At 35.4% G+C, this 23,868-nt stretch overlaps 1 protein-coding gene across 3 annotated transcripts in view; it reads right to left on the bottom strand.

Moving 5' to 3' along the window:
* Nucleotides 1-1,772: 1,772 nt before the first annotated feature.
* Nucleotides 1,773-23,868, bottom strand: part of LOC124158555 (integrin alpha-PS2) — a 345,664-nt gene continuing 323,568 nt past the window's right edge. For all 3 annotated transcript variants that reach the window (XM_046533706.1, XM_046533707.1, XM_046533708.1), the window contains 12 exons: nt 23,250-23,347; nt 21,918-22,054; nt 19,683-19,849; nt 18,166-18,314; nt 16,752-16,966; nt 12,849-13,095; nt 11,841-12,010; nt 11,579-11,757; nt 11,005-11,096; nt 8,164-8,700; nt 6,217-6,441; nt 1,773-4,714 (listed from right to left, as the gene is read on the bottom strand). In XM_046533706.1, coding sequence (XP_046389662.1) covers nt 4,619-4,714; nt 6,217-6,441; nt 8,164-8,700; nt 11,005-11,096; nt 11,579-11,757; nt 11,841-12,010; nt 12,849-13,095; nt 16,752-16,966; nt 18,166-18,314; nt 19,683-19,849; nt 21,918-22,054; nt 23,250-23,347 — 2,312 coding nt within the window. In that variant the 3' untranslated portion in view covers nt 1,773-4,618. The remainder of the gene's footprint in view (nt 4,715-6,216; nt 6,442-8,163; nt 8,701-11,004; nt 11,097-11,578; nt 11,758-11,840; nt 12,011-12,848; nt 13,096-16,751; nt 16,967-18,165; nt 18,315-19,682; nt 19,850-21,917; nt 22,055-23,249; nt 23,348-23,868) is intronic.

The raw sequence follows: 23,868 nt of genomic DNA, 5'->3' as shown, positions 1-23,868 counted from the left end.
AACTTCACAAGTTCTTCAAGTATCTTACATCTCACGATATGGTAGATAGCAGAAAATGAATTGGACTATGCAATAATGAGTTTTTGTTTGGAGGAGACTTTTTTTTGGTAGCAATGTAAAAATTCTTTTATTGTTACTAAAATACAACTTGGAGAAATACTTTACATTAAGTTAATATTTACAAAAAATTCAAATTTTACTTCTCTTCAATATAAGATTGCCGAAAAATACCATATTGTAAACTTTTCTACCATTAAGACTGTAGAAAAATGATTTGTATACAAGTATTGTTTTGATATCGTAAGTTGATTCAGGAATTAAATCAAATTGACTGCATTCATTTTTTTTAAATAAGAAAATGGAACCTCATGAGAGATAGTAATGAACTTGATAGGTGTGACAAATTTAAAAATGTACCTAATTTTCCCAAGTCCAGTCTTGTCATTTCTGAACCATTCTCAATCCAATCGAGCTGAGGATTGTGAAAGTATCAAAGGATTTTTCAGACATAGCAGCCATAAATGAAGGTCCAATTATCTTCAAATATATGAAATTATATGCTTATTTGGAAACAAAATTTTACCATAAATCTATACGTTCATGTATATGTACTTCAATTCCTTTTTTAATTCTTTGACAAAAAGGCAGTTTGAATCATTAGTGTTGGCAGCATAGCTAAGTGCTGCATTTAACAGCAGATATGAAATCTTTTACATTATATGTAATACAGCTTATGGTATTCCTTAACGTAGGCATTTCTTCATCACTACGTGCAACCGTTTACCTGGGAAGGCAATATTTGTATGCCCTGCAGTAAAGCAATGTGGCTCACTGTAGTGATGGGGTATTTTCCATTAATACATGTACTCAGGGCCACTCAGACACATTCAGGAGGCTGTGGCAATGTGCTCTCACTTGGCCTTTTCCCCTTATCTTTGAGAATGTTTTTCAAGGTCTCCTTGGAGCCCTAAATGAGGATCCCTGCTAGTGCTATCACTCACAATATCTTTTCCTCCCCTTCTAAAGTACATGGATATATTTCCCCACTTGCACACTGAACACACATGTAATCAAAGTGAATTTGACTTACATATTTACATCAAGTCTGAAGTATGATCTATCTCAATTTGATATGGTTTAAAAATCCAATCATGATAGAATCCATGAAGAGTTGTTGTCTCAATTACACTCATCTATTATCATCGAGGGAAATATAAATTGTGACAATAATCCCCTCTCCTGATTATTTCATTATTTTTAAGCATTTAATTTTAATTATCTGTCACGCCAACTGCACAGAAGCACCTGGTTTTATTCTCTGTTAGGAGCCTTTATATTTTTTTGATGAACGATCCTTTTATTTAACTTTAAGGAAGTGTCTAGACCCACTCGGATATATATTTAACAGCACCTAATTACTGGGAATAAATAAATTGAACGTTGATAAAATGAAAAATCCTTCTTCTCTGTAGCAGAATTATGACTGAATGAAAAATATTGATTTGCTGAATAGAAAATCATACATGAAGTACATCAGCTGTTAGTTCCAAATGAGTGTTCAAAAACAATAATTTTGAAATTTCATAGTTTCATAAATGAATAGAAAAAATGCAATTTTGGAAATTAAAACAAATACTTTAAAAATAAGTTTTAATAATTTCTCAAACTTTTGGAAGCCAAAATATCTACTCTTTTTATGTGGAGTTCAGCGATTAACTGTCTATTTGGTGATCTTATTACACATCAGTAACAATGAAAGTATTTACTCTAAGTAATATTGCAAAATCAATTCTTATATTCAAACTGTTTCACAAATGGACACAATAGGCAATTCATAAAATATGTGGTTTCCAGAATAAATCTATATTTATGCTTGAAAATATCCTTTAAAATTGATTGCATAAGTGGGATCCACTTAATAAACTAATGAATTACAGCATCACAGGATAATGGCAATTGTTAAATTTTTAGACTTATAGTTAGATACAAATCTGTGTAAGGCACAAGTGTAGTTCAGCGAACAATATTACCCCTTCTAGCATGAATTAAATTCAAGTCAATTTATGTCACATTTTAAAACAGCTTAATTTTATGACAACATTACAATGCAAAGAATGTGCCTGCTAATAACTATAATTATGGTAAATTCGATCTTTTGGTCCAAGTTAGAAACCTCCATAGCAGGAAAGGACACATAATTGCATTAATATTAAATAGAACTTCTTTCTTGCAACAATCATCTAAAAATGCCATAAAGAAGAAATTCACATTGAATGGCAGCAAATATACATAAGTATTGTTACTATACCTTACTCGATAGAGTTCCTTACATCAACACTTAAAGAAACTAAAATTATTTCATGAATAAATAAATAGAAAACAATAACAAAATAGGGTGACCTTGAAAGCATGCACAGCAATCTTGTGCTATCCTACAAATGGGATTCCTATAGAGGATAGCAATGTGCTATTTACAACAGAAACTTGTGGAAAAAGCAACGGCAAAAGTGACTCCTAATATAAAAATATCAAAGAAATAATTGAAGAGAACAAGTTTTAACTAAAAAAGTACATAATAATATCAAGATACCACGTCATGACCACCGTAAAATATTGATAGTTGTGAAGTTTTTAGAGTTACAATCATGAAAGCCATACTCAATAACGCTGTACTGTGAATTAAAATTATTTACATCAAGTCTAACGTATGATCTATCTCAATTTGCTATGGTCCATGAAGAGTTGTTGTCTCAATTACACTCATCTATTATCATCGAAGGAAAAATAAATTGTGACAATAAACCCCTCTTCTGATTACTATTTCATTATTTTGAAGCATTTAATTTTAAGTATCTGCCACGCCAACTGCACAGAAGAACCTGGTTTTATTCTCTGTTAAGACCTTTTATAACTGTCTTCAAATGAAGTTGTGAAATATTCTGCTAAATGACCTATGCTTTTAAGAAATTAATTTTTAAAAGTAAGAATCATATTTGTGAAAGAAAATAATCTTTCTGCAAGAGTTAAGGTGAGGTAAATTTTCCTCTCTCAAATCTCAGATTGGAACTTGTAGAAAATCTATCATGCCATCGTGATTTCCCAGTTCTGATAAGGCCCAAAATCAGCTTATGCTATAACAACCTAAGGATGCAAATTCAAATCCAATTTCCAATGCTGAAATGCTGGAAGATACACCCTACTGTCAACTTCCGAGAAAAAAGTACCCACTAAATTTTGATGTTAAACCCTAGCCTGGGGTGAATGATTTAAAATGAAAAAATGACTGAACAGATGTATATTCTTATATCAATTGATGCTACAAATGTAGTTAAATAGTCCAAAATTCTAAAACAAAGATGATATAATCACCTTAACTGTAATCCTTTGATTCTGCACTAATATTAAGTTTTGGCTCCACTTACCAAGGCACTAGAAAGTTGTCAAAGGCACTTCATAGTGGGATGAATAATTGCCTTAAAGATTTCACATAAGCTGAATCCACAAGTTTCTTTGAAAATAATGCTTATGCATGGAATTTTTTCTCTGACTTAAGGCTAACCATGCAGAATTTTGTAGTTAAGTATTAGTTTCAGCAATCCTTAAAATTCCATGCCAAAATGAGTGTCACACAATTTTCCCATATTACCAATGATGACAAACATTTGAGATGCCTGATTAAAATATAAAATAAAAGTGATTCTTTAGCCCCACAGGTAACTACCAATTGGCTGGGGCTAATGCCTACACCAGACAGTCTTTATAATTGAGATATCAACCAACAGTTAGAGCCCTGGTCTTCTAGGGAACCAATTGTGTAAAAACCATGGGACCAAAAAGATTTTAGAAAGACATATAAAGAGTTTTTATGTACAATGTTCAAGACTGAAAATTTAGTTCACTTAAATTATTTGAATTCATGACCAGTAGGAAACAAAGATAGATCTTTGGAGTACCAATGCTTCCTCATTAAATTTGGTCAAATACCCACAGCATCATATAATATCTGTTGGAGAGATTTCACTTTATGTTGTGCTGCCACTAAAATAAAGTATGTACTTAAGATCTATTTCAGACGACTTCTTGCACAACCATAACTTCTACCAATGTTTTCCTTCACAGATAGAGAGCATATGCATTGAATGCAAAGCTGGATGAAGTTATTACACCTAGTCCAAATCGTAAGGCTTCAGTGCTGTCAATTTTTGGCTATACTGGCTCTGCATTGCGTGCACCAAGCATAACTGGGGGTGTATTCCACATCTAGACAGCTCCTGCACGGCCAGCAGCCAAATCACATCTCCAAACCCATTCATTCAAACAGCACAATGTCTTGGACTGCCCTTAATTTAACACGATCTATCAAACATCAGAACAGTCAACAAATACATATTTACAACTTTAAAGAATTATTTCTCACCTCCTCGCACAACACCACTTTTTGACTTCACAGTCTCTAAGCTGCCTATCTGGGCAGAAGGCACTACGACTTGCACTCTTTTCTAAAACAAATATTCCTTGCATTCTCTCACTTACACAAGGTTTACAAAACCTTTTGAAATGTATCCATCAGATGAACCAGAGAAACCATGGTTGACCATGGGTAGATAAAACACACTTTTTAGAGAGCTTCATCTCCAGGCTGGAAATGTCCATTGCGATTGAGAGGCTCCTTTTCAGGAGCATCTGATGGACGGTTTCTCTTGAAGAATCCACACTGTAAAAGTGAACATTTATGATGAGTATTTCCAACTGTATTGATGCAATAAATAATTTTCCATTGTGCAACAGAGATTTAATAATTAATTAATTATTAAATTAGCAGTAATTAAGTTGGAAAAGATTAAGCTTGTGAATTATCTTACTAAACATTCCCCGTCTCTGAAGGTGAGACATTGATGAGATTATGTAATAATAGAAAGCTATTTTATCTATGTAAGTTACTTGTTTATCACTCCTTACTGAAAATTGCTTGCCACTTTTGCGTGTCAGTAATGAGAGAGGCATTTTTTTTACCATGTTCATACATATATGCAACATCAGCTTCCATTGCTCTGTAATTATTTTCATTCATACAAGTAATCAATATAAATTTCTTTGAATTCACATCCAAGAAATAAAAAAACTAAGTATTCTTATATATTCTATTGCTTAGTTTTTAGCAATGGTTTGTAGAGCAAAGTGCCTAACAACCATTTTTGGCTGATCTATTGCATTCCTTGATGACTCCATTTTCATGTGCATAATTCAGCCCAATTGCAGTTCTTATCTAATTTTTAACAACGTTTTACTACTTTTATTGAGCTAAAAATCTTTTAACATATGCATGAATTTTAAGCTCATATACTCTGCATATTTTGGTCGGTGTGCCACCATGTAACAGTTTAATATTTTTAAAAATTTATTTAAGAATTTTTTAATGTTTTAAATAAAGCAAAACTAATGTCTTAAGTGTTTTGCAATGCCCTGGATGATGTCCTATCAATACATTCTTGGAGTCCATTTCACTTTATTTATCCTACCATGGCCTTTAGGAAAGTTATATATGTACGTAGTAGGACAACTTGAAGAGGCTTGAAAAAACTCGAAGACACACTGCATATGTGACCAAGACTGAAAAACTCTGAAAATATCATACTTGAGGCTAGCATATACATTTACCATACATTCAGTTGGCAAGCAGTTGCAGTAAGCTAATCCCAATAAGCTTCCAAATTTCCTCATATGAGCAGATGGCACTCTCCATGTACCGTTATGACTGCGAAGTTCCAAAAAGTAATCTTTGTCCCTGTAATTTGTATCCCAGGGATCCCCACTGAGAAAATGTAACCATGATTATTATGCAATATGAAAAGGCCAGAAAAAATAATGATAATTCCCAAATGTGAGCAATGAGTGCTCTGATGCACTCTACTTCACTTGACAGATTTCAACAAGTCATCATCTTAAAATTGTACATATTTCCTAAATACACCAAGAGATAACTTTGCACCCGTGCACGTCACTGTGTACAAATTCACTTGTTTAATGCGGTGATTTTATATTTTATAAGTATCACATGCATGGGATTCTACTTACAGCAACAAAGACTGGAGGATTCTTGATGAGCGTGAGTATAGAGAGAGTTATCAGCCTACGCATTCAGAATCGCTGTTTGACTGTTAGAGGATCTAAGCACATATTTCCTGCAAAACAGTCACTGTTTACCATTAGTCTTACCTTCCATAGCAGAAATATCAGAAGCATGAGAATGATGGTGCCAGCACATGCTGAAAGAACCACAGTCCACCATGGTACTATAGCATCTCTCTCGCCATCTGTTGGTTTCATATTTGTGATGATTTCATGAGTTCGAATGTGCATGTCGTCTGGAGATCCAATTTGAGGAAGCTTAGTTACTTGTGATACAAGTACAGATGACACATTCACATTTTGTGCACCCAACTGAGGACAAAGGAAAACAATAAGTTATTTATTCAAACTTGAGGTCTTACTTTACACAGATGATAAACAATTACAGAGGATTATTTTTTTAAAATAGTTATTTTGATAGATGAAAAAAACAGAATACATGATTCAGTCAGATTTAACTACAGATAACATATTGAGGTATCAGAAATACCAAATATTCAAGCCCAATAGTACCTTCCATCAACACATCCGATAGTATTCATAAATAATGCATAACATAGATCTTGAGTAAAGAATCAATAGTAGATAAGAGTTAGGCCTAAAAGGAGGTAATATGTGAATGTTAAACCAGCAGCAAATATAGCCATAAGCACACTTTGTTGGACCTGCATTGTGTTTCTTTGCTTAAAATTTAAATTAAAAATTATTGCTTAAAATTTAAATTAAAAATATTTTACTGTATGGATAAATTTTGATAAAATCATTGATAAACTTTTTCATCAAAACCTAAAAATTAAAAATTTGGATTTCATATGGAATAAGAAAAATTCATAAGAATTCCAAGACTCCAATCAATCCAATGACTCAATCCAATTCAAGTATCCAATGACTCAATCAAACATTGAAGGTTAAAAATATGTGCATATTTATCACTTCTAAAGTACATAACTTGCTGTTACGTGCATTCAGTTAGATTCAGTCAGTCACCTCTATATGTAGTCTGATACGATTTTGATAAAAGTGAGTTGGCTTTTATTCTTGAGTGAAGGGCACATGGAATTGCATTAATGTCAGGAAATTAATGATGCATAGTTTTAGAAGTAAATTTTCGAATTTTTTTTGTCTTTGCCTCAAACTGAACATGACATTGCTCATTTAAGCAAAAAGAAATGAAAAAAAAACAAGAGGAAAGCTCTGATCGTAGCAGGTATAGTACGAATGCCTGAATATTAAGCACCACTTCCATATTCCTCAATGAGAGCTCAATATTTATTGGCTAACAGTGGAAACCTAACTATTGTAAGAGGAACAGGCAAGGAAACGGCAATTTCCCTACGGTGTTATACAACCCGCGGCTCATAAAAGTATGACGAAGTTGCATAACACATCAGGGTAATATCAATGCGATGCAAAAACTAAAGAAGGGTAGTGTTAGTTAACCAAAAGGTGTAGAATTGACCAACAGGGGGAGGTAGCAAGCGCTGATTAGTTAAAATAAGGATTTTAATTTTACTCTGTTAGACTCCGCTAATTCTTCGGGAAAGTGAAAGAAAGAATTCCCTACATTAAGAAGCACGTCCAGACAAGCATGTATATAAGGGCACTAAAAGACTTTTTGATGGAATATAATTTAGATCTTACGTACAATTTCATCGTAGCAATCCATCTTGCCTGACTCAAATTTTAGTCATGTCAGTTAAGCGTCTTGGAAAATAAGTTCAATGCAAAAATGGTCGGAAAATATTCGATGAACAATTTACCTCCCCTGCAAATGGTAAACAGTAAACAACGTCTGTTGCGATCCCGCGAGGTGAGCTGCCATGACGTCATCAACGCGCATGTGCTTGGCCGTGTAATCAAGTTGCCGAAAACGTACTATCTTCAAACAAAAACGGTGTTCACTACCCAAATTTTCACCAGTTTAAAAGAGTATAGAAAATTTCTGACTGCAAAGAGAGCTCATTTAAATTTTATATCCCAGACGAACTATGTTAAATGTGAGATGAAACAAACTTTTTTTTGTTTGCAACTCACCTTCTTCAGTGTCCTGACATCAACACGAGATCGCATCAGGATCAAAACCTCTTCATCTTTCTTCAACGGCCCGATGGTGCAGTGGTACTTGGTGCAGTTGGTGGGGCCACAGCGCAAGGCTTTCGTCAGATCATCGTCGGACGCGGCGAAAGAAGAGGCGGTGGCCGAAGGAATGGATTGCTCGGGAGCCGGCTCGGCGGACTGCGCCCTCTTCCTCCTCCCCTCTCTTCCACCCCCTCCCGAACTCTCTTCCTTCGAAGACGACGTCCAAGCGGACCAAGACGACGTCGACGAGTAAAACTTGCCGCCGCCGGAGCTGCGCGTCTCCGATGAAGAGGTCTTCTTGGTGTGCACGCGCCCGCCGTTCTCTGACGATACCTCCCAAGAGGTGACCTCGTGGGACGACGACGCCTTCCTAGAACCACCACCGCCGCCCTTGGCGCCACCTTCGCTCACTTCAACGGACGCCCCTTGGCCGGACATCTCTTCGGCGGTGAATCGTTGGGATCCCAAGAACGACTTCTTTTTCCGGTCAAGCTGTTTTCGTGCATTAAAAAGGAATAAATGAGACAAAATAACAACTTTGAGATGCTATCTGAAAATCGGCATGTGATATCAGTTATATATTTCACACCTGCCGCGTGAAATGCGGTGAAATTCACAAATGCCAGTGGAATAAAGGAATACAAATTATGCGAAAATTCCGCAAAGAAAATATTCTTGTCAGGTACAGTCCACAAATTTCCACCGAGAGATACGACGCGACGCCTCGGTAGCTTACCTGAGCGGGCGTGTTCTCGATCGCTGCGAGTGAGCATCAAGGCTAAATTTTTCCCTGCAGGAGAAGCCTCTCCTTGCCAGGGATTGGGGCGATTAAGTCCCGTGTTTTTTTGATTCCGTACGTGTGTGTGAAGTGAAATATTGCATAGGTGAAGAGACAGTTATCTAGTTGTATTCCTTAGTTAGCGGCCGCTATGCGGCCGTTAATTTACTTTTTTAACGGTTCCATCGGTGTTTATTTAGTGGTGTGTGATAGTCTGTGGTTCCTAGAACTAGGTGACCTCTGACCCCTATATTCCTGTGGCATTGATCTTCCTCTTCACCTGGCGATGCAAAGGATTAATCCCCAATGAAAAAAATTTATAAACCTGTTTCAAAATTTTATACAATCTTATACATTGCCATGGCAATGATTAAGATTGTATAAAAATTTGAAACAGGTTTATACAATTTTTTCATAGGGGATACCTTACTGATCCAATTAGAAGAAGAAGTGAAAAACGCAACGCCGCTCGAGGTCCACTCGTGCTGACAAGTGAAAGCCTTGTGGAAAAAACTATCGAGAAACGCCCGAAACGTTTCCCCTTCCCGTCTGAGGAAACGAAAAGGGGATACATAACTTTAGAAAGGACCCCAGTTCAGAAAACTTTGTATGAATTTTTTCAGGCAGATGTCCTCTATCTATGGCTCTATTTGCCCTCGCAATGGACCCGCTTACAAGTGCACTTGAAGCTGCCGGAATTGGCGTAGCTAGACAAGGAATTACTTATTCAAATATTGTATACGCTGACGATTTGACTCTATTCATTGGGCATCCAAGCCAACTTCTCTTGGCTAATGATTTAATTCAATCCTATGCTCCCGGTAGTTTAGAAGTGAATAAAACTAAATCAAAATTGAGAGTTCTAAAGGGTGATATAGCCTCTAATGTGTGGGAATTAGGGTGTAAAAATTCTAGGATTATGGTGGGGCTTCGATGTGAAACAGTCTCTTAAGAAGAACAGGGGAATATTTTTCTCCCTTTGTCAATTTTATTGCTATACTGTAAAAGTAAATAGTTAAAATGTATTTAATTTGGTGGACCTATTTAAAAAAGAACACAACATAACCATATCATTCCAAGGAAAGAGAAAAAAAATACCTTCTTTTGGGTGTTGATGACACTCTATGCACCTTCTAGTGTTAAATTTTACCGTGCACCCTCTTCCGGCTTAATAATTAGATGAAGTACAAAATGATGACAATTCTCCTTCATAAAAACAACATTTACAGTATGAATCGTTATGATATGGACATTGGCAGTTAGTAGCTATGAAGTTAAGGCTTCAATGTATTGATAAGTGGTATCATAAAATTACTATGGATCAAGTGAGAAATTATTTAGTCCTTAGAAGTGAGGGAGAAAAGAGAAGACTCCTGAAAATCTTGAGAAGACAATGGAAAAATAAAATTAGCTCCCTCATTAAGTATGATAAAGGTCAGCAGATGAGGAAGATTATTCTGGGTTCTAACCTCGGTGGTTTGGTTTTGAAGTTAGCAGAGATTTGCGTTGTTTACAACAAATCTATCTATTTTTGTGGTGTAAACAATTTGTTTTCTGTAAATTGCCAATAATAGATTTGGCTTTCTTATATCAAAATTCCAAGTTATCGGAACGAAAACTATGGGAATATCAAGAGCCCAAAGTTGGGCAACTTGATTTTATGCGCAAAAAAAGGGTACTTTTTTTTAGAAAAAATAAAGTACAGGATATAGGTACTATGGGGTGGAATTTTTTTTGAAGTAAATGATCCAAAGTAGAAGTAAACTCTCTTTTGTGCGCTCTTTGTTGCATTGAAATTGATTACCTCGTTTAGATGATAGAGCTCCGCAAACTCAGGTGTCTTGCCTTTTTTTTTACAGACAGTAGTTGTCAAGGTTGCAAAAGAGAGCACTAACATGGAAAGCTTGGCTGATGGGGTACTTGAGTACAGAGTTGTTCTGAATAACTCTCAAGATGTTAAGTGCTTAATCGATTAGTGATCAAATAAATTTGCTAAAAATACGTAACCATTTACTCACCTGCAAGTTCAACTCATTAACGTGTGGACCTGGTTCACATCTAATTGGGCCGCTTGTTTCAGGCTGTTCAAGAAGATACAGTAAATGCTCACCTGAAAATAGGGAATCAAATATTTCACAAACCATCTCTCCAAAAAAAATGGAGGAAAATTAAAGTGTATGGAAAAATAAAAAAATAAATGTTGAAGTCCAATTTGATATGACAATTTTGATCAAATGTTTGCTGGGGTAAAAGAGGTCTAATATTCAGAATTATTTCCTCAGACATGTGAAAAGCGATATTTATGTGAGCTATTTTTATTTTAAATCAGAGCAAAAGCTAGCACTCGTGAATCAAAAGTGACTGAGGGTAAGATGCAAAAAGTATAGTCTCTCTCTGCATATTATTCAGGAGCAAAAATCAGCAGATATAACAAAATTTGGGGAGCATGGTAGTTTCATTATTCCATTTCTATTAGAAAAAGATATTGCCTATAAGGAATTTTCTCACTTAAGAGCATAATTTTGCTATCCATATTTGCATAATTTACCAATTGAAGTACGAAATGCTGATAAAAAATGCCTGATTTCTTACCTCCCAAAATGTATGTTGGCCACAGAATATATGCTGTTGCCTCCAAAATATCAGATGGACCTTTGTTCCTAATTGAATAAGTGTGAAAGAGTTGTGGTCCAATCTCCGATTCATGAGTGAGTACCTTTTCCTCACTATATTGTGTAGTATTGTAATGAATTTCAGGTGGATTTGAAGATCTGTAATAAATATATTGAGATTAGGAAGGTATTCTGAATGATCTTACCCTTCAATGCAGGGTTAACATTCAGAAAGAACTTACCCTTGTATAATCAACTCTGTTTCCACCCAAATTGGAATGGTGAACTGTTTGGAATTGTCACTGCGAGTTGATTCATCCTCAGGATTCGTGGTGTTGACAGACATTTGGAACTCATATCGTGGCTTCATTCCAACTCTGTAGAATGGCTGCAGCAGAACTTTGAAATGAACCTATAATAATGATAATAATAATTATTAATTAATGGTATTAAAAAAAATTGAATTTGAAATAGTCTTTATGATAAAATGCATCAATTTACTATTGGAAAATACAAAAGTAAAAAATATTAAATGTAATAAAAAAAGTAATAAATGAGCAATGAAAAATTCACTAGCAAAAGACAATGGAAAATACATAAGTTATGCATGGGAGTTCAGAAATAGATAAAATTATAATAATTACATGATGAGACAAAATATTAAACGGCAACAAACGACATCATGATGTTATCATATTCAATAAATTCATTTAAAGAGTAATAAGCTTTTCGAGTTAGCCAGGAACCTTTGGGCCTTTGTCAGCTTTGGTTATTGGGTTTCAAGACCCAAAGTTTTTATATGATATCCACAAGGTCAGCATCCCAGGCATAACAAAAATGCCTCGCCATAACTAAAGTTTCTTTGAATTTTTTTCACAGCAAAATTTTCAAATATTGTATGCTGATGACTTTTTTTAAGAGCAAAATATGCTTTGATTTTTTCTGGAGCTTTTTTTTTGCCTAGATAATACCATGTCTAGTTCACTGACAAAATGAAAGAGTTTAAATTACTTCTGACTCCCAAAGATGAAGTAACGCAGAAATTCATTGAAGACACATATGTACATATATCTTACCTTCTCATATTTTCAGTTCTAACACGCTGGTATAAATACCATGGGTGAAGGACAAATAACGAATCTTATGATAAGCGCCTTCAATGATTCAACAAGAGCTTCATCAAAACTCTTAATTTAGAAGTGAAGTAATGATAAGATATCTATGGCTACATGAAAAATGAGTCAATTTACCAGTTTGTCTTTTGGCATAGGGTTGCCAATGTCACACCGAAGAGTGTTGTTGTTGTTTCTCGATGGAGCACTGCAGTGCACATGTATTTCTCTCTCAAATTCGTCAAGTCTTTCAATATTAATATAGTTTATGCCATCTGGAACCTTCATGTTGAAAGTGGATTCAAAAGCATCCTCTCCTCTGTTGTGAACAAGAACATCAAACTCCAAACGCTGTCCGGATCCAAGCAGGTAACGTGCCACGCTTCTAAAATGGCAAAGCTTACGTAATTAGAAGTAATAAAATAGAGAAATTTAAAATTAAATTAGTTCCATAGAAGACTTCATGGAAAAATTTCACACATACATACTCTCTTGCATACAAATACCTACCACATTCTCATAAAGGATGAGATGTACAAATTCATGCACAGAAAATATGATTGTTAAATATGTGCTATAAATTTTCATTCTAAGTGGTCATAAAAAATCTAAAAATAATTTTAATACTCCATATAAATAAATTTACAATATCTGAAGTACTGTAGTACCAAGTGGTTTGAAAATGACCTGCATTGAGGTCTTAAATCAGAAAAAGCTGACTAAAAATCCCAAATTACATTTCTTTGGCCTTGAAAATTTACATATACATTCATAAATGATTCCTTGCAATAACTTTTTGGTAATGGCCAAAGAAATTATTTCTTCCATTGGAGGCTCAAACATAGCCAAATTTCCAAAATCACATCCAACTTCGATTTTCTTTGGAAATCTATAAAGAGAATCTGATAATGGAGGTTTAACAAAATTTAAATTGAACTAAAATATTATACTTATCAATATGGAAGCTTTACCCTGACATTCACATTTTTAGAAGATTTTGCACAGTAATTGTGTGGTTTTCCATCACAAAATAGCGACACTATTTTTCAAGCAAAATTTTCTTTGAAGCAGAAAATATCTTTATCTTAAGAAAAATTTGCTCAAAGAACCACCAATTTTTATCGAATTAATTGCACTGGACGTCATGAAAATCGGCCCTGACACCATTCCTGCTGATTCTCCTGTGAAATGACCTCCTAAATCCGAATATGAACTCCATTTTTCCCCATCACCCACCATTTTCGGGGGACCTCCCCCCTCCAATTTTTATGACTTTTCGGTCATTTGGAGGAATTAAAAGGATCATTTAAAATTTTCTAGGGGTTTTTGAAGGGTGAAAAATTCTAAAAAAATTAATATTTTTGGTAAAGAGGTAGTTTTGGGATTTAGTGTCCGTAAATTGTGTAAAAATGCATTAAAAATGGTCAATTTTGTCACTTTTTCGCGAATTTTCACATATTTGTAAAAATTTACTGCTTCCATTTCACATCATCCTCTTCCGAATGCTAAAAATATACAACAAAAAAAAACAGCAGTAACAATAAAAATATTTTGTTGCTTAGCATAGCCACAATAATTAAAATAATTCGCATTAGCTCGGACATTGACTCTATTCATCTGGTAGAAATGATCCCTTTCCATGTCCCCATTTTAAACACTAGGCAAACATTCATGTTTTCACTCCCTCATTCCAATAGAAATTACACCTTCCACTCACTCTTAACCAGAACTATGCGGAGCATTAACTACAAATGTAGTAACATTGACCTTTGTAATTTAAATCCAAAGAATTTAAAGAGAAAACTACCTTTGTTTGTGCATTGACTTAAATAATTTGTTCTTGTGTATAATGATAATGTCTATTTCCACTGTTTAAGAGATATGTGACTGTTCAATCTATTATTTTTAACTACTGTGTTTATTTTTTCTATTGTTGGTTTTTACAGCAAGTTTATACGATTATTCCTGTATTTTTAAGAGCTTAAAAATATTTCAATCTTATGATAATTGTACATTTTTGTAATTGGGTAATTTTCCCGTCAATAAACTATTATTATTATTATTATTAAGATTCACTTTACGCTTCACGCTGGCCCTCGCAGTGCCTCTCCCGCTCCGGCATGGACGGCAATTCTCTTGCTTTCGCAGCTATAAAAGGAAAAGTAATACTTTCTAATTCCACGAAAAATATAAGATTGAGGTTTTTATGTTGTGATTGGAGTTAAAAAGTATTCTTTCTCCTTAATCGTGGAGTTCCACAAAGTATCAGCCTCTCAAATCAATTATGTTTTTTGAAGTTGTCATCATCTTCCCTCGGTATACCTCTAGCGACCCCAGAGTCAACTCTTTCGGTGGCCGGTTGGCCAATGGGAATGAGATACCTTCTGTCATATCTTCTTCCTTTGTGAATACTGCAGCCGTGCCCGAGAAAAACATTACATCTTACGGAACTGGCCTCTGCGCGAAAGCTTCACTCATGGTCAAAAAAATTTCTCTCATGTTTCCCTGGTTCCGACAGAAAACATTCACTTGCCATCATTGCACATCAAACTACGACAGATGACATGTTTTGCGAAAGCAATCGGCAAGACAGGAGTTGAATTTCAATTTTTAACTTAAAGTTCTCGTCTTAGTGAGTCTAAAGCAAAGGAAAAAATTCGTGGTCCCCCAGATTAGGAAACTTTTCCAAGATTCGACGTTTATGAAACACCCGAATCATAAAGAAAATCGAGCTTGGCTTGAATTCTGAAACGTGTGTTAGAACTTTTTGGGTGACAAAGAAGTGATGATTATTTCGCCCATGTTGAGGAATTTCTGTCAGCGTATAAGGCCATGGGTTGTGACATATCACTAAAATGCATTTCTTTCATTCACACCTAGACTTTTTCAGAGAATATTTTGGAGCAGTTTCAGATTAACATTGGGGACGGTTCCATGAAGATAACACCTTTGAGAAGAAATTTTCAGATAAGTTGAATGCGGGCAATTTGGTATGTATATTAGGCCTGCTGCTGGTTTTTGTACGAGAAACTCCTACCTCAGTGTATATAGGGAAATCAAATACCAAATTACTTATGTTATTCATCGTTATTAGAAATAGTTATTTTTCTCTTTCTTGATGCATGGGTGATATTGAGAGTGCCAATGTGGTAGTGTACCTTCTGAACTGTTGGCATACATTTTCATTATTTTTTCTATGCTGTGTTCTTAAATATTTTTATTATTGCCTATGTATGCTGTTGATATATTTTTCCATTATTCTGGGATATTTCAGGTAGGGAAAGATGAAATGGGAGCTGAAATATGAATAAAATAAGTGAAAAAAATAGCAAAAAAAGGAAAGGTTGATGATTTTCAATGTGTTTTTTAAATCAGTAACAGAAACTAATCCCCCCAAATCTACATCCTTATCATTAATTATCATGTTTTAGAACTTGTCACCTCTCAAAAACCTAATGAGAAATATAAATGTTAATATAATCCTTCTTATTCCTCAAAATTATTGCAAAAGTGATGTAAATTAGATGGATGGATGGATAGATTAGCACTAACATTTTACATAAGAATCAGTGGGAATGGTATCAGGGCTTGAGAAAAAATTATTTTTTGCCATCCAGCGGTATTAATATTTGAAAATTTTTAGTAAAAAGTTGTAAAATTTTAGCACTAACATTTAAGAATATGCATTGCCCATTTTGAAAAAGTGTAAACTCATGGAATTTAGAGCAATTTTTCAATCACATATGTATTGTGGTCTTGCTACATGATGTAGATCTAGAATTACAGTGAATCTCTTGGACTCTGTAGGACCTTTAAATGTCCAGAGAAGATAAAAAATGGAATCAATCTGAGATTACACATGAAAAATACGGCTTTAAAAAATCTTGAGACATTGATATAAAAATGAAAACACGCATTCCCCTTTTTTGACATCAGCATAGAACAAATTCACACTAATGCATAGTAGAGACTATCATTTTTATTTGATAGCTACACAGTCAAACTTCTCTGATTCTGTATCAGTAAGTATTGATGACTTACGGAGTTGTGGACATGGTGAGATCTGGAATGCAGATATTATCTTTTCCACAGTTCTTCTGGATGCTGATTGAATCCTTTTGGGATGGAGGAGCATTTTCATCCAGAATAGCAGGTAAATACCTTCTTCTCCGACTTGCAGGAACTGCTCCAGATTCCTTCTTAATACTATACTTCAATTCTGCCTCTATAGGTGTAAGTTTATCTCTGATATTGGGCTAAAATGAGAAAAAAAGAATTATTTAACACATGATATTGTAATTAATGGTTCATTTAAATTCTGCACTTATCTCACTCATTAATTATTATTGCTTATAAATATAGATAATACATTGTATTAAGTCTGCTATTTCTCAGTGTTGATGCCTGAAGTTTAGGCAAAAATAATAAAAAATTGTGAACTAACTCTGAAGTATGGATAAAAGAGACAGAAGTTTCAGTGCAAGATTTCTGTGGCAGAGCATATGACTGGGTACAACAGGGACATCTCAGAGACAATGCAACCCACTTGAAACCGTCACCAGCAAGAGGCAGTGGTGTAGCAAGGGGATAGGTCTGGGGGGGTCCCAAATATAAAAACACCATTTCTTTCCTTCATTAAAGAGAACAAAATATTAAAAAATCATGAATTTTCAAAAGACTTTGTTAACAAAGAAGTTTTTTCAATCATGAAGAGTGTTAAAATTAGTTTAAAACCCTATATTTAGTATCCTGTTTTCAGGGGTGGATCCAGGATTTCTTTCTGGAGGGGGGGGGGGGGAAAGCAAGGTCGTACCCAGGATTTTGCTCTGGGGGGCACTAGGATACATCGCAATACAAAACGAAGGCAATGATAATGGGATCATATTAAAAATCTTGCATATTTTTTAAAGGTCTGCGGGGAGGGGGGGGGGGGCACGTGACCCCATGCATCCCCCCCATAGATCCACCTATGCCTGTTTTTAAAAAAATTTCACCCTGGTTTTGGACCCCCCCAAATGAAATTCCTGGCCACACACTGGCAAAAGAGCTTGTGAAGGGTATACAATGCCTTCTAAGAGTATGAAATAAACTGAATGCGCTCTGGCCCTGTGCACAGAAAAATATTAAATTGGAGATAGCATGCATTTTTGCAGAAAATCAGTGCAAGCTCCAAGCCTGGCTTTCATCCATTTCTCAATTTCATCAATCTCCCTCCATGTAGAATGCCTCAGCCCTACGACATAACATAGATTCCAGGAGAAAAAGCAAAGACAGCCAACATTTTGGCTCCTGTTTATAGTGCCTCAATAAGGACACATGATACGTGAAATGAGTGCATGGAAAGCAGGGACAAGAGTCAATCATTCATACCATGAAACCTATACTGAAATAGGTAAGAATTAACTCTTCTACTGGCTTACTCAGTAATGGATTATAATAAATCTCTTCCACTTACTTTGATATAAACTTTTATATTCCTGCAGAGCAAAGCCCCTTTATCTAGCCTTATGGTTTGATTCAGATTATTATTTCCCTCAAATTCTATGAAGAACATTCTAGGCTCTCGTGTTTTCTTTGCATCTAAGATGTATTGAACATCAAATTCTGAAAATTAAAACAAATATTAAATTCAATAATACAAGTTTTTATTCCAAGTAAACAAATATATCAATTGAAATGAGATGAAAAAACATTTAATTGCAATTTTATGTAGGTACATATATGTATACATTCATCATGAAACAGTAATCAACTGAATTCATTCACTCATAAATTTTACTGTCTCAATAATTATAACTAAAAGTTTTCAGATTTCCATAAACGGCTTAAATCAACTTTTAACCTTCTGTCGGGCGCAATCAATTTTTTTTTCATTTCCACTATGCAGCATAGACCCTTGGCACTTGTCTAGTAGCTTTTTGTTTTTATATGCTCTATGCATTCTGGAAATAAAAACGCTATCCATGTAAAACACCACAACTCAAGGATATCCAGCAATAGTGTATTTGCAATGGGGACAAAAATGTATAACTCGCTCCCTGAGAGCATCAAATCTACCAAATGTAGCAATAGCTTTAAAAATAAGGTGAAAAAATATTTATTAATGAAATCTTTTTATTCACTGAGAGAATTTCTGACAGACAAAGTTGCCTAAGAGAATTTTATTTTACTGTATCTTGACGTACCCTATACAATTACTAATTGTGAGCTATTGTATAACTTACTTTGTATATTGTCTACCAGGGAAAATAAATTATTATTATTATTATTATGCAGCTTTTGCTTAATGCCTTTACGCTGACAGGGCAGTGGCGGGTTATTTAGCATAGTTAAACAAAATAATGATAAAATGAAGCAAAATAAAAGCTTTATTAGCTAAATAAGTCAACAAAAAAAACACTGATCTTATAGAATTCACATGCTAAAATGCATTACATATACGTGTGTAATAATATTTAATAGCTTAAAGAGCACATTAAATCGCACCTTGCTGGATCGGTCCCTGGCCTCATGACAGTGTGTAAAGGGGTATATAAATTGCAAATAAGTCAGTGTTCATTTACACTAATACTGGTGCTTTAAACTTTAAAGATGTATCACTAATTGTAAGCCATGCTTAGAGTTATTAATGTTTTTTTACATCTGTGCCTGTCAGGCACATAGCGCCTGAACACTGCAATTCCAATACATATTGCGCCAGACAGAAGATTAAAAATACACCTTCAAATTCATTGACAAGCAAAAAAATGAGAAAAAGCAAGTGTATGCAAAATTTCATAAGTAAAATGAAAACTATGGATTTATTCTGAAATTACACCTTGGGATTATTATAATTATACAGTTACCTATGTAGATAATTGATACATAAATCACTTGTTCATGGAAAATGTCATCTGACATATTTCCCATTGCTTTCTTAGCAACTATCAATGTCTATCAATCAATGATAGTATTATTTGATCGAGAGCTTACCGAGCCTTCTGTCAACCCCTACTCCACCATACTCCAAGCAAACATTCAAAGTTGTGCAAGCAACTTGAGTGTAGTCCCTTAATATGCAATCTTTCTCTTCAAGGGAAATTTGTTTTGATTCAGAGCTGAAGTTGAGCTTAACATCCATGCTCACCACTGGTCGAGTTCTGCAAAATTTAGGAGGAAGGATGAGGGATTACCAAAACCAGAATGCTGATGCCAATACCATTTCTCCTGCTCCAATATCATAACTGATACTGGCACTGCTTTAATATAGATAAATTTCATGTAAATTTAATAAAACACCGCAAACACTTTTGGCTCTAAGAACTAATTGAAACCAGATAAATCATTAAAACAAAGAAAACAAAAAAATTAACCAAAATGGTTTTAAGAGTCAGAAAACAAAACAAGTTCTACACATATCAAATAAATTTCAATGACTCTCATTATCTAAAGAATTACTAAGGTTTAATCAGTGGCATACTTTTGCTTAGTCACCTGCAAATTGACTTGAAGTGGGAAAATCCCACAGGAAAAATCATTTCCCCGGACTGGGATTTGGACTCGGGTATCCTGAATTTTCATTGGTGTTCTACCTCTTGAACCATATTAAGGCACCTTGGTAATTCAAGTGATAGAACAACTGACACAAATACAAGAGATTCAGGTTGAAATCCTGGTCAAGACAAATGATTTTTCCACTTAGGAATTTTCGCTATCTAACAATAAGTCTCACAAATCAACGGGCACAACTTTCTCTAGCACTGGCTGACTGGCAAATGGCTTGGTGTCTGCCAAGCAATCCAAAGGCTTAGGTGATTCTGTAGCAAAGGACTGACTAGATGGAAGGGAGGCACATAATTGCATTTGGCCAAATATCATACACAAGAGGCAGAGCTGATTGCACTGGTAGGAAGGATAAGCACTGGGTACGGGCAGGGGTGGGCAACTTTTTAATACTGGCCAACACAGGAATGGGCTAAGGCCACCAAGGGTTGCCTAAGAATTTGTGGTCTCAAAATGTGCTAATCAGTGAGAAGAAATTATGAAGAAAGCCCCAAGTTCATGCGACTATGGATATCCGTGCCTGAGGCCTATATAGGGTCTAAATGCATTTATTTTGAATGCTGAGGTTTTCAACTTGGATAAAATGGTTATTAAGGTAAAAATGATATTTTAGAGTTTTACGGGGAAAGAGTTCAACCGTTTTGTCATCTTACAGTTGTTTCAATGTATTTACAGTGCAACCTCGATATAACGACACCCCACGGTACACTAATAAACACTCGCTATAGCGAATTGTCGCTTTACCGGAGGTGGAGCAAATAATAGCCAATATACCTGTGACGAACAGATATACAGGAACAGGAGTGGTGCGGCGACAGATAAACATCTATCCGATAAACGTAAGCATAAATCCAGACGAAAGGCGATGTTTTTTTGCATCACTAAATTTCCTTACTCAAATAACGACTGACTATTCAAAAAATTTATAAGCACCGCACTGAATAAAAATCGTGCAAAGCATTGTTTCGTCAATCATTATATTTATCGAACGACAGTTTACCACATAAATTTAAGACTGAGCACTCCATTAACTTCATTTCTAAAAGATCGCTAGCAATTACAGAGGTTAAGGAGTCTTGATGAAAGTCTTCCGGCGGTGAAACCCTCGCTATGGCGAGAGCCAACGCCGAAAGGGTCTCGTAAAAACGAATTTTTTAACACGCTTATTATAGGGTCAATTGACGGTGCATCGGTTATCTCTCGTTATAGCGGGGGTGTCGCTATAGCCCGTACTCGCTTTAACGAGGTTCCACTGTACATAGTTAAAATCCTAGTTTTCCACCTTCTTTTCGCTGTACTTTTTATAAAATTAATTTGATAAATGTATCACGTTGTCCACGGCTTGTCATTATAACTCACACTAGATCTATACTCTGCCAGCATGTAGGGGAAGGAGGGAATGTCCAAAGAACTGAGGAGCGTTACGTAAATCAAGTGATGCGTGGCACAGCAGGTGACAGGGAGGGGTGTGCAGCAGGTGCCTTTGAGAAAGCCTTTTGGCATGAAGGAAGGACAAAATAGTTGAAATTTAAGTGAATTTTCAACCATTTTTTCATATTCATTCTTTATTTTAGCCATTTTTGAAATATAAGCGCCAGCATAACCATGGATCCATGGGTAGGAGAAACTGAGTTCTGTGCCCATTTGCAAGCCTCTATTACTCACCTAAAATATACTGCTGTGTCTGACTCATATGCTCCAACTACGAGATCAGGATATTCATTGTCATCCAAATCCATTCCTCCAGAAAGAGAAAATCCAAAAGTGGTAAGAAGACTATTAACTGTTTCTGCATGGATGATCTGAAAAAAAGAGGTTTTGGAAGTTGGAAATACATATTCTGAAGTGTATTTAAATGTGTGTGTGTGTGTCTATTTTTTGTAGATGTCACCACTGGTTGAGAGTATTTGAGATGCATGTGACTTCTCTAGCGTGGGAGAGTTGGTGCCATGTTGTAATAGTACCTGTGTTGGTTGTGTGTGTTACGTACGATACAAGAGCAATAAAGCATTTATCTAAATGGACTTCGTGTTTGTTAATTCGGACCTCCTCTCCTCGGGAACACTTCATATTCCAATTGTAATATCAATTCTTCTACTTATGATAGAACCCAAAGATTATGATGAAATAAAAGGTCAGAAGAATGAATGCTGAAATGAGCTTGTCTTGGATAGTGATACAAACAGGCAATTAATTACAACATTAATACTTCTATTCATCCATGACAAACAATAGATACGGTGGTCAAAATGCCTCAAATAAGCAGATATCAATGGATCTTTACCATCAGAATGAAAAGCATCAAAATTCACATTGGTTGCCATGAAAAAAATCCCTGCAATGGGAATGAAACCAGGGCTTTCTGGGCCACAGTGCAGGCACGTGAACAAAGTCAAAGGTCAGCGGTTTGAGACATGCACCAGGTGAATTCACATGGTAGGTTTGAAATATATCTTATTACCAGAGAGCAAGGAATAATCAGCACAGCACAGTATAAAGTTTGCCGCTAGTAGTGGTGTGTTTGAAGCACACTTTCAATCCTTGCATTTACATTCTCAAAGGAGAGGAAGGACCTAAGAGTAAGAGACCTAGATAAATTAACAAGGGAGTTAAAGGAACCTGGATAGCATAGTAATTGTGCAGTGTCCTGGAAAACCAAAAGTCAGAGGTTCAATTCTGGTCAAGGGAAACTGTCCCTAAAAACAAAGTTTTAACCAATTTTATCCTACCAAAATGGCTCTAAGTGTTCTAAAAAAAAACTAACTAATCTCAAAATATTTCTAACTTTAAAGCCTCAAAACTGCCTACAATGTGGTTTAGTCCTGGATCACCTCTAACATCATCTATTCAAACCAACCTTAGGGTAGAAGCACCAGATTTGTGCTTTTGGAAAGTATGAGATCTTATCGTATCTCAACCTTCTTCAGGTGCTCATTTGCAATTCTCTATTTAGAGTTGGATCCAAAATTAAAACTTCTCACAAGTTAGCTTCCTCACCTGACTTGGCTTCTCTTTGATTCCTGTCGCAGAGCCATGGTAAATGTAGACTGCTCCTCTTTCAGTAGGTCCATCATATGGTGCACCCACAGCCACATCTATTACACAAACAAAATGTCAATTGAATGAGGTCAAATTGGAGGAAAATTATTGAACATTCAAGCATTGAGAAATATTAAGCATGACACTCTCAGGAGTGGGAGAAGTGAGATGAGGGGTATATCTCTGACATATGAGTAACAGGGGATATCTGATGAGCTATTAGGTTAGCTAAGAGCAATCTGAATTCTACACAAGGACCTGATTTGGTTCCTCACAGCATTTGAAGTTAAGAACGAACATGGTCAGTGATGGTATGATAATGGAAAAATGTATTTGAGCCGGATTAAAATTACTTTAGCCAACATATAATTCACTATAAGAATCAATCCGCTTAAAAATTAATTGTTCTAAAGTAGATAATATTTCAGTGAATCTTAAAATTCTCCATGAACTTTTCCAAGAAATAACACATAGGGTGTGGTTTTTTGGAGGAGGCATCCGTCAGCTGAGGTCAAGGAAGGGTAGGTAGGAAAGGGTGGAAAAAACAAAGCGTCGGTACATATTTGTCTGCTCTTAA

This window comes from Ischnura elegans, chromosome 5 (genome assembly GCF_921293095.1).
Source record: "Ischnura elegans chromosome 5, ioIscEleg1.1, whole genome shotgun sequence".
NCBI lineage: Eukaryota > Metazoa > Arthropoda > Insecta > Odonata > Coenagrionidae > Ischnura > Ischnura elegans.
The sequence above is the reverse complement of the archived record's forward strand: the minus strand, read 5'-3'. Positions and strand labels throughout refer to the sequence as shown.